The sequence below is a fragment of the Nannospalax galili genome, unplaced genomic scaffold, assembly GCF_000622305.1.
Source record: "Nannospalax galili isolate Female #2095 unplaced genomic scaffold, S.galili_v1.0 scaffold235, whole genome shotgun sequence".
Classification (NCBI taxonomy): Eukaryota; Metazoa; Chordata; class Mammalia; order Rodentia; family Spalacidae; genus Nannospalax; species Nannospalax galili.
In genome coordinates this window covers 3,211,636-3,223,891 of record NW_008338118.1, presented here as the reverse complement: position 1 = coordinate 3,223,891, position 12,256 = coordinate 3,211,636, and the positions used below count along the sequence as shown (strand labels likewise).

Here is a 12,256-nt window from a genome sequence, read left to right as displayed (position 1 = left end):
AAGGACCAACAATTGGGAACAGAAATAGAAGTCAAATAATACTTAACCAATCTTCAGTGAGTCTTCATAACCCTTAAACAAAGCATCCTGTGTAAGTTTTTAAAAACACATGTGCTTTCATAATAAAGAGTAGCGATCATTAAAAGGCCAAGGAGATTGTGTGTGAAAACAGTGAAAGTATCTGATAAAGTAAGCAGATAAGATAACAATACTCTACTTATTAGCACCAAATTCAAAATCAAAAATATCATTGAAAATGTAGTTTTCAGTTCAGTTAACACAAAAACAGTTGAAAGAATTTTGCAGGTCCATTCAAGATCACATCTTTAGGTTTCTTTTCCTTGAGGTATCAATTTTCCTTTAATTGCTGTTCAATATCCTGAGGCTAGAAGAGTATACTGTGTGTTTAGGGTCCTACTAACCTCATGGGTCTCCTGTACTATTTTCTCTACTGCTTAGAGTCCTTATAATGACTTGCCAAGAGGGTTAGATTTTACATGCTGCCCTTGGGCTCAATCTATTTGTGAAACCAAAGTACGTTTAAAAACAAACCAAAAATAGCACAAGGCTAATGATGTTGAGTGGGAAAGTCAAATGCCCAAAGTGTTTGGGGAAAGGACAAATCATCTACCTCAGAGGCATATTTAGTTATAGACTAGTATCTCATTTAGTTAATGAAGTATTTTATAAACAGTGATGCTTTAAAAACCATTTTGAAGCTTGGCATGGTGCTGTGGCTCACGGCCTGTAATCCCAGTACTTGGGAGGCTGAGGCAGGAGGATTGCTGTGAATTCCAGGCCAGCCTGGGCTACAGAATGAGACTTTGTGTCACCTCCTAACCCACTCACCATCCAATAATTTTGTGATGGCCAGTCTGTTGAGGCAAACCTAGGAAATTCAGGACCATACAGCTGAAATGCTCCTGATGACATTAAACCTAAATATTATAAACAGAAGCATACAAAATATACAAAAATCTTTTGTTTCAATCCTACACTTCTTAACAGAATTTGAAACTGTAATAGCACTTGCATTGACCAACTCAATCATTGCAACAATACGGGGCCTGCCTGCACAAGCTTTTCCTTCTTTCCCCCTGTACTTTAAAATAATTTTTAAGTGAAAAGGGCAACAGCATATTTAGAATTTGTTGAGACCTTCCAATATGTAATCCCCAAGGGCAAGAAAGTGTCACCACCAGGAGTAATTAGGGCCTACCCAAGTCTTCAAAATAGTGCCCACATATACATTTGTTGAACAAATTCAGGTTTATTGAAAGTAAACATGTACATTGGCTACAATGTTAGAACTATTACAAAGCTGGATAAAAGAGGCTTAAGTAGCAATAGAAAGCAAGTGCAATAAAAAGTGAATAGAGAAAATATTTGGCCTTAGTGATTTCTTGGCAGTATTTACATTATGTACATATTGTTAAATATTTATAATAACTCTAAGGCACCAAAGGCTAAATAGCAGGTTGCAATACTATTTTGTGCACAAAAGTCAAGAAATGTATTGTAAAGAAGGTTGTATAGTTAAAGAAACATAGGCATACCTTAATGTTTACATAAAGAAGTGGCTGTGGTTTTTAAAATGTCAAATGCTACATTAAATATTGGGAAGGTTGAAGAAATAATTTTTAGAACATTAAGTTATGTTGACTATGTAAATAAGCACTAGTTTTTACTGACTTGCTGGCAAATGTGTAATGTGATCTATTCTTCAACACAGCTTTCTCACACTCATGGATATGTTTTGTCTAAAAACTACTTGAAATACTTTTGACCTAAAAAAACTTACCCTATATTTCATAGTGTGTACAAAAATCCCCAAGAAAAATTTACTGAGGAATAACATACATCAAATTCATATAGACGCTGACAAAATTTTAGCAGGTATTAGGTGCCAAAACACTTGAATATTCAGTTTGCCATTTTGGCACATCAGTTGGGTTTACTTTGTTGCTTTGCTTTTTAAACTTATCAACTCTTCAGTGTGGGCAACTGCTTGTAGGTCTTAGGTGAATGGACATAAAATTGGCTCATGTAGAAAACCAGCCTTAAAATGAACTAATTAACTTTTAATTATGCCACTTAAACCCTTTCAAAGAATTCCTTTCAGTGTTAACTATGTCATTAATCACTGGTGACTGCAATACTTTTACCACAGAGAGTTACAAAGTAGCTGGCAATATCTGTGTCCTGCATGGTCTTAACTGTTGAATGATTTGATGGATTTCTATTTGTAAAACTGCATTTGTTCCTTACACTGGAGACCACTTTGCCTTGACAAGCAGTCTCTCATTAGTGCTGAGGTAGTGTTATAATGAAGAATTTGTCAGGACAATAGAATATCATGTTTCTTAATGTGCTTCAAATGCCACCATGGAATCCATATTTATTTGGATGAGAGCTGATCCAAGGTTGAGTGGCGTTTTATGACACTAGGCAACTTATCTGATGAAAGTTGTCCTGTCACAAAGAAGATGAGCTTTTCCTGAAAACTTTCTGAAACCTTATGCCCTAAGACAAATTCTGGTACAAATAAAGTACATTTAAAATTCTTCAAGTGATATTACTTCTGAGAGTATATGCTTACATGTTAAATATTTTCTTTTCGTAGCAAAAGAGAGGCAAATGGAGGGACGTCTATGGTAAATTCTTATATTTCCAAGGAGGAACAATCATAGAAAGTTTGGAATAATTTCTTATACTACACATAATTTCATAGTAACTTTAAGGATATGGCACTCTTAAAATTCAAGTTTAAGTTGAAAAATCGTCCTCAAATCCAACATCTGACTGAGATGACCAAGTAGCATCATGCATTCCTGGGCAGACCAAAAGTGCGTCCCAAAATCATTCTATAGTGCTGAATTATTTATAGATCATTATTTTTCTGCTCTCACATTTCTAGTCATTTTCTTCTCTGTAGTAAAAGAGAACAAATTATTTCTAATGAAGTGTTCATAAAATCATCAATGCAGGAAAGAATGGAACTGATAGGTAAGAATCTCCTTCCCCTATCTCAAGAATGAAATCTGCTTAGTGGATTAGTGGCAAGTGGCAATGGTTACAGAATTACCATACAAAATATGAGTGAAAAGGTTTCCAATGGTGATTAAAGTATAGCATCATCTTAAATGTTTGGAATCATCAAGTAATAATACCTTCATGAAGTGAGCAGGTCATATCATGATAATGGTGGTAAAATCTTTTAATTTAAAAACATGCTTGGGTTTTGGAAGTAGGATATTTACTTACTAATGGCATGAGCAGAAACTGAATTCTTTAGAAATATAAGCATTTTTGTTAGTATGTCACGGTAGTCCCAATTTCAAAAGTTCAATGAAAGATTGGCTCATTTTAGAATATTTGCTTACAAAAGTTATGATGCAATTTTGGGAAACAAACACAACCCAATTGATGATCATTGTAAGACATCTTACTTGATTGTCATAAAAATGTTACTGTGTTATATTTAGTGGGTGTTAAACTAACAATTGCTTTCCTTCCTGGGGTACGCAAATGTATGTGTATTCTTTAAGTTGGCAGTAGAAGTTTCCAGGATGCCAGTTTTCCCTCCTCTAAATAGCCTCCCTTGAGTACTTGTACATGTTACCCTTCCAGTTCAGATTCTAGAACTAATTTCCTTATAGATCATTCAACTATTTGGTAAAGCCAAAATGCATTAGGTCAGTGGCTTTTCCATCAGGCTAGGAGGCACTCCAGAGTTTCTGGAAGTACAGTACTGATATTGGTGGCCTAGTAGGTAGGGGTTCTAAGATGCCACCCCCATTTCAAATCTTGGTATCATATCTTTATATTTATGTTATGGGCAGAATGTCCCACAAAATTCTTTTAATTTTTGTGGCCTAGAAATTTTCTCAAAACATAGTTACATGGACTGAGGTTTGGGGATTCTTGGCAGAAAGATGCAAATGAATACCCATGTCACACAAAAGTCTTCAGAAAACAGGTCACGGAACACTAAATTGGACCTCTCATACCAACACTATTGTCCAGTCTGTCCCTGAGTTTTCAGAGGCACAAGTCAAAACAGATCACTGCTTTCTTTAGACAGATACTATTAAACGGATTACTATCTTAACCTCAAGTCTATTGTTTTTTGCAGAAAAAAGTAGCATTTCAATTATTTACAGTGTGAGAAAGACAAATGATGAATAAAAGATTCCTAAACCATAACCCCTGACAATATGCATAACCTTTATCTCACCTTTTATGCCAAAGGAAATAAACACAGAACTTATCACATTATACTTGCAAATGATTATACACTTGTATTTCTTCTTTCTGCATAAGTTAAAATCAGATATAAGCCTTGATTCGGGGTTTGAATAGAGTGGCAGACTCACTAATTAAACTGCTTCCATGAATGGCCTAATTCAAAAAACATCCAACATGTAGGAAAATAAACACTGTCGGTTAAAACTTGAAATGCACATGAACGCTAAGACTGAACAAAACAGAAAAGCTTCTGGTGAGCACGTGACTTGAAAAAGAAATGCTGAGAGCTGGTGTTATTATCTCTATAAGCTTATTTGTGTTCTTTTAGTATAAAAGAAGCTTCAAAGTTTATTTTCTTTCTCAATATGAAAAACATAAGCAGAGGTATCAGATGAAAAATATAAAAATGCTGGTGTGCTATAAATAAACTCCACTGTGGGAAATTAAAAGCATATACTCTTTCTGCCCATCCTGAAGCCTTTCTCTTGAACCTATGATCCTTTAAAAAAACATCTAATCCACCGGGGGCATTACTATTCCCCAGGCTAAATTTTAGATATCATTTTAAATGAGTTATATTTTAACCAATGGGTCATTACTTTAAACAAATTGAAAAGTAATCTGAATATAATTTCTTATGAATGAGTAAAATCAATTTGACTCATATCTTGGTTTATGTCCAGATATACTGCTTATTGAATAGTATTTTCTGTCCATTACATGATAGAATGATAAAGCTCTGGATCTTTGCTATCAAAATACATATGTGTGAATATACATCCATAAGTATGATCACACACTCTGGCACATGAAATCTACAGGCATTTATAGTACATGTTTTTTTGGCCTCCGAACCTAACAGTTGTTTTGTAAGGAAAAATATGAGAACAGGGATATCCCTCCCAAAGCATTCGAATGTCTGTGCCACTTGTTACACAGCAGAGTAGAATGTGCAGACGTTATACTTATTGCAGTGTCTGCTCGATTTAGAAGCCATTATAAAATGGTCTCAGTTCTATTTCAATATATAATACCAAATGTCCAGTTAAAGAATTTAATATAAAAATATCAGCACAAAACTGTTTTTTCAATCTGTTTATTGTGTATGCAACCCAAACTTCAGTTTAAGTGCTGCTTAATTTTTATTACTAGATTCCATAACCCTACAATTGGTAAATCTTATACCATCTCAGGTATTTAATGAAGTACTTAGAAATACTAAGAAAAAAATCAGTATTCAAATGGTTAATTTTGTTTATAATAACAATAAATTATGTTATCTTCTTCTTCAGTTCAAAATCCAGCTTTGAACACGAGGAAGGCTTTCAAATCCTGTTAATTAAACGGTGTCCTTTAACCAGTAGCAGTTTGATTACCAATTACTCGGAGTATCTCTTTGTGAATGCCTCCTTCTTGGGTGTTGATGTTAGCATCTCCTACCTGGCCATCTTCATAGCTGTAACAGAAAATAGAGAAACGGGAAAATGTACAAAGATGGCAGTGTTTAAATGGTTTCAAAATGCTATCTGCCTAAAATATAGCCCAAGGAAACCAAGAAGCAAGGAACAGTTTAGCAGTTGTATCTAATGTTTTTCAAGACTAAACTCAGCATAGCATGTTTTTCTACACCATGCTTTAATGTGTGCCATTCTTCCCACTGCAACTTTAATTGCTTCATCCCACATACAGCACTGCCTGAGTTATAGGGCACATCTCAATGCCTTTGTCAATACAAGCATCTCCAACAACAGTGGCTGTGACGTCAACTGCAAAAGAATGGTCCACCTTCAGCACCATACCTTCGTGTTCCTTAGGTTTTGGACATCTTCCCTCCACCCCTATTTCAACCATCTCTTTCTAACTGGTGGCGCTCACTTCACGTTCTATCCATTTCCTAGCCAGGTCCACCTTCTAATAAGTGTTCAGCATAATTAGTGCTCCATTTTTTTAAATCACTGGTTGCTTGTTCTATTTAGTCTACAATATACTTTTATTTATGCTGGCTCTTGATATAAGAACGCAAGCCTGCTATGTTTAGCCTAGTAGTAAAAGTGAAGATAGAAAATGAAAGGACAGCAATTGCTAGGTTTTTAGAAAGAAATAATTCATTTCCTCAAATAAACTTACTTAGGCAATAAGAATTTCCAAAGAACGAATTTTCAAATGTCCATGATAATATTCAGAGTGAAATAGGTGATGAATTAATTTCATGACAGTAAAAATGGCTTCAAGTAAGAAACTTTAGAGAAGAGGTAATTACTTCAAAATAGATAACCAGAGGCATAAGAACAGTGTCTCAGAGATGAATGCACACTACTGTCTTTTCCTCTCTACACTTAAATTCTCCTGAGAGAGCAAACACAGGAAAATGAAACAAATGACATACAGAAATGAGAACTTGGCTTCTTCTATAATCCATAGCTTAAACACTCGAGTTGGTTCAAGCTGTTGGTCAACCTCATTAACTCGTACCATACAATTTTTGTTTTAGATATATACCCCGCTCTCTCTCCCCCATCCCATGTTGGAGCATTACTGTACGACAGGGACCAGAATTATTTTCTCAGGGTATCAAACAGTGAGTACTCTGTTAAGAATCAGAAAATGATTTAAAATTGTTTAAACTAAATCAGGTGTTTGGGGGCAGGGTGTATAAAGATATACTTTATTAGGCAAGCAAAACATATTAGCTTATAATTAGGAAAAGGAAGAGAATTAACAGAAGGGGACAGGGACAAAAGAGGGAAATGGGGGCAAATGATTGTCATATATAAACATATGAAATGTTATAATGAAATCCATTATGTTAAAAAACAATATTGGCATTTTTTTTTGTATAAGTACCATGCATCACTGGATCACATTCAAAAGCAAAGCTGTCCCTATTTCTTAGCAGGAGGATGGAGGCGACCTAGCTTGAAATGCAGATAATAGCTAGCATTTACTAAGACAGACTAGCTCCTTCTAGGATTTGGATCTGAAAATCAAGAGACTGAGAGAGAGAAAGAGCCGAGCTGAGCAGACACAGAAACAGCCATACTGCCAGGAGAGCAGAGCAGAGTGGCAGGTCTCAGAAGTATGGTTCTTGGTGGCACTCCACCTTCAGATACAACCTATATGTGCCTCTGAACTGCCCCATTCAGGTCGGCTCTTTTGTGACTGTAGCTTCGGCACTCTGAACAACTGCCACATCCTATGGGATTTGAATAGTGTTGAGTAAGACCTGCTCAGCCTGATTCCAAGTTGACACACCATCCTCCTCTCTACTCTGTGCATCTTGAAATTGACCTGTGAGAATGATTTTGTTTGTAAACCGTCTCATTTTTGCCTCATCTTTTTCTTCTGAACCTAATGTTCTGTTGAGCTCTGGATAAGGCTGTCTGTGGCCTCCTGGTTGACTCATTCAGTCCTCTGCATGAATTAAGTGACAGTTCATTGCCTGCCCTCCTTCCCTCCCTCCCTCCTTCCCTCCCTCCCTCCCTCCCTCCCTCCCTCCCTCCCTCCCTCCCTCCCTCCCTCCCTCCCTCCCTCCCTCCCTCCCTCCCTCCCTCCCTCCCTCCCTCCCTCCCTCCCTCCCTCCCTCCCTCCCTCCCTCCCTCCCTCCCTCCCTCCCTCCCTCCCTCCCTCCCTCCCTCCCTCCCTCCCTCCCTCCCTCCCTCCCTCCCTCCCTCCCTCCCCATTATTTCATTGCCTAGCTAGCTTCTGATGATTACTTTTCACTTTCTTTGCCTCTTCTTAAGTCTCAACGATGATTTTACACACAATTCATTCCAGTTCCTTTACTCCTGGACATAAACATACTCCCTTATCTATTTCAGCTTCTCCCAAGTTTTGACAATAATTCATATGCTGATTTCTAAAACTTTGTCTCTGTATCTCCAATTCCGGCATCTTTCTCCAGCACAACTTTTTTTCCATGGATATCATAAATGTGTACATTTGACACTCAATTTGTGACCTTGGAATTGTTCCTTTCACTTTATCCTATTAGTAATCCTGCTGGTAGGCTTGCTCCCAGCCTCATACCTTTCCACTCGATGCCAGTGTCCTTGGTTAGGTATTCACCCTCACAAACCCAAATGAATGTTAACTGCAGGTTATGTATAGCGAGTGGGTTTTGAAATCAATTTAAGTTATCCAGACTGGAATTTTATATGGTACTAGAATGCTGTAGGGAAGATGGAGTTCATTACAGATAAGAAACAACTTTCCCTTCTTGTTACAAGCTCAAACACTGTATGTTGTAAGAAAACCTTACACTATCATAGCACCACTGCTAACCTCATCATCTCTCTTAAAGCACCTGGCAGAAGTTATGCAAAAATTACAGAATGAAGCTTTATGTCACCAGCAATTGCAGCTCCTTCATAATCCAAACCCCAACTTCCTCTCCCACCACTTCCCATCACTCCTCCTGCATGCTTTATTTTCAGTATTCGTGCATGTGTGTGTGCATGTATGCATACGTTTGTATTTGTGTGTGAGGGCATTCACCTGGCACAGAGTGCATGTGGATATCAGAGGACAGCAAGTTTCGGTCCTCACCGACCTTGTTTAAGGCAGAGTATCTCTTGTTGTTTGCCTCTGTGATGTGTACTCCAGGCTGGCTGGCCCAAGAACTTCCTGGTGATCCTCCTGACTGGACCTCCTGTCTCACTGTAGGAATGCTGGGATTTTAGACACCTACCACTGCATCTGGCTTTTGTATAGGCTCCAGGGATTTGAACTCAGATAATTATGCTGCAAATACTTTCACTTGCCGAGCTATCTCTGACCCATCACACATGAATTTGCTTCTATCTCCCTAAATCTGGAACCCAGAAACTATGGCACTGTCTTCCATTGACACTATGGAGGAGACATCTATGGTGACAACCATACTGGTCCAGAGTTTGTAAGTACACTATTTACCACACAGTCACATTCAATCTCTTCACTAAATCATGGCATTCAGTATTTTGAAGTTGCCTTCATTCAATATGCATTAAGTGCTTCTGTGCAAGTCATTATGTGAGATTCCCCCATGCATGAAAAGAACTTCACAGGGGGAGGAAATGAGTAAAACAAGTGACTACAGGGGCAAGGCAGTAAAGGAGGTACAGAGACAGTGTGCCCAACCAACAGTGAATACAAATGTCATTTCTGAGAGGGAAGCAGGGAAGGTGTTCATGGAAATGACTGTGCTTGAGTTTGCTTTGAAAAGTGGGAGCTGGGAAAGCAGTTTCCTGCTAAAGCATTTGCCTAGACACAGTGGCCCTGAGGATTCAAAAGGAGAATGGTTTTTCTTTTTTCTCATCTTAAATTTCTTCATACCAAACCTGTATCATCATGAAAAATTGTAATATTTAATAAATATGACATTGTTGAGATAGGTTGAGAGTGATGTAATTAGAAGGAAGGGGAACAAGCAGTTTTGATATATCTGGGGGAGATGTGACAGATCTATGGAAATGAAGGTTGGTAGGAGAAAACAGTAAAAATACAATAAAACTTGGGAGCTGGTGAAGAAAATGAATAAGGGAAAAAAGACACTGGGAACCATACGTTTCAAGTCTCTCTGGTATATGAAATTATTGCAGAGATGGGAGAAGCGAGATGTTACAAAGAATATTTAAGTGGATTCTATGCTGCATACACTGATTTTAAGATATTAGAGAAACTGAATGCAAATAGATATTGAACAGTTCTAATGGGGGCATTCATCCACTCTCACCTATCTGCCAAGCACGTGATACAAATGAAACATGAGCCATGCAGTCACTGACCTCAAGAAGGATGCAGAGCAATGAAAACCAGGTACGAAAATGGACAATGCAACAACAGAAATACACACTGGGTACTACCCAGTTCCCAGAGCAGCATCTGACCAAGATGTTTCTGAAAGCACGGAAGCATGAATGAAGAGCTGGAGGGGAAACAGGAACTAGAGAAATGAGTTGAGAGGCTGGAGTGGAGGAAAGAGTCTGTACGTCCCTGACAAAGAACAGAACCGTGATAGTGAAAATTACAGCATGCAGTCCAGGGAGTGAAGCCTGGCGACTTGAGGTAAGACAGCAGGAGCGATGTTGGGGACAGGACACTGGATGCCAGATCACCTTGAACTCACAGTGCAGTGGCACTGAAGAGAGCTAAAAGGCTGAAGAAGGGCTCAGTCTGTGAAGACATCTGGACGATCTTAAAGGTAAGAAGTGGCTGCTAAGGATTTATGTAAGGAAGCTATAGGGAGACTTAATACATCTTGGAAAGAGATGTGAGTTGGAGATATAGAAACTGGATTTATTACTGATTACAGATCAAGCAAAGTTCTTCCGCCCTATCAGTACTCTGATGCCCTCACACCAGAATGCCTTCAGTCGCAACGACAAAGTTGGTATAACTTTGTAAATAAAGTTGTCTCTTGACTACTGCTGAATGTTGTCTCTCTTTTGCAAATTCTTGATGGAAAATAAGATTTATTTTACCTAATGGTCATTATAAAGTTATTGTTTTTAAAAATTCTTCTTGTATCTATCTCTTTAGGCACATTTCAAACTGTTTTTACCTGACATAAAAACCATGTATAATCCGTGTACTTGGGAGGCTGAGGTAGAAGGATCATGGGTTCAGGGGAAGTCTGAACTACAAAGAGTTCTTTTTGTACTTAAATGAAAAAACAAAAAAAAAAAAAAAAAAAAGAAAGAATAAAACAAAAGCTACTGACAGGCAGATGTGCATTAGGTACAAGGTGCTGCAGGGAATACAGGACAGAGAAAAGTCAAGGAAAGGACTCTTTGTTTCAGGGACTGTACTTGAGCAGAAGGTGAGTAGGCTAAATCTTCCGTGTAAGTTCTGCTATGTGCAGAAGGAACACCCAGAGAGAGTGGACTTCTGGCTGTTTTCGACTAGAAATTTTGTAGAAAGGAGATAGTCAAACTACATTTTAAAAGGTAAAATCGGGGGCTGGAGAGATGGCTTAGCAGTTAAGAGCACTGGCTGATCTTGAAGAGGACTTGGGTTTGATCACCAGTGCCCACACGGTGGCTAACAACAGTCAGTTCCAGGGGATCTGACGCCCTCTTCTGACCTCTGTCGGCACTGCATAACATGAGTGCACCTATCTACATACAAACAATACACTCATACACATAAAATTAAAAACAATAAATAAAATTCTTTAAAAAAATGGACTTTGGGTGGGAATTCCTGACATTTCTATATGAATAAGATCTGCTTAACTGAGGGACAGGAAATGTTTGTCCAGTCTTCTGCAGATGAAATATTGTTTGTGGTTCCTCCTGCTCTTTTACTTGAGAACATTCTAAAATTGTAGGTGCATACTCTAATTTACTTAACAGCCCAATTACAACAACCATTCTCGGGTAGTTCTACCTGCTTGGAATAAAGGGAACGCCAGCTCTCACTTCATGCAAACCTGCTCCAAACATTTCCTTGGACCCCAGGCAGTTGAGGGACAAAGCATCTTCTCAACCTTCATAGCTATTTACTATACAGTGGTGGGGACCAGGGAGCCTTACTATTCAGTAAAATCAATTACCTACTCCTGACTTTATTATTTTACCCTAAGCATTAAGATTCAATAGTAAATTTTTCATCTCTAATCCCACACCCAGAGGGCTGAAGCAGGAATGTTGCTATGAGTTTGAGGCAAGCCTAGGCTACATAGTGAGATTAAGACTGGGAGAGAGGTAGAGAGTTGTGTAGGAAGTGGGAGGGAAGGAGAGAGGCAGGGAGGGAGGGAGGGAGGGAGGGACGGATGGAGGGAGGGAGCTAAGGAGGGATGGAGGGATAGAGGGATTGGAAGGAGGATGAATAACATTTTGCACTAACATTCTATACACTTAGTTTTATAGATTCTGTTTGGCCCATCTTCTGGCCCTTTGACAACAGCTGTCTTATTTCTACATATGGGTCTTAATATCTTTGTATATGTGTCTTAAGATTACTATGAAATCAAGCTTTACTAATAATTTCTAACACTAGAAACAGGCAGGAATATAATTACTGAATT

General features: G+C 38.3%; 1 protein-coding gene across 2 annotated transcripts in view; it reads right to left on the bottom strand.

Moving 5' to 3' along the window:
- Positions 1–1,254: 1,254 nt before the first annotated feature.
- Parp8 (poly(ADP-ribose) polymerase family member 8) overlaps positions 1,255–12,256 on the bottom strand; it is a 203,452-nt gene continuing 192,450 nt past the window's right edge. For both annotated transcript variants that reach the window (XM_008832936.3, XM_017798109.2), the window contains exon 27: positions 1,255–5,704. In XM_008832936.3, the coding sequence (XP_008831158.1) occupies positions 5,602–5,704 (103 nt within the window). In that variant the 3' untranslated portion in view covers positions 1,255–5,601. The remainder of the gene's footprint in view (positions 5,705–12,256) is intronic.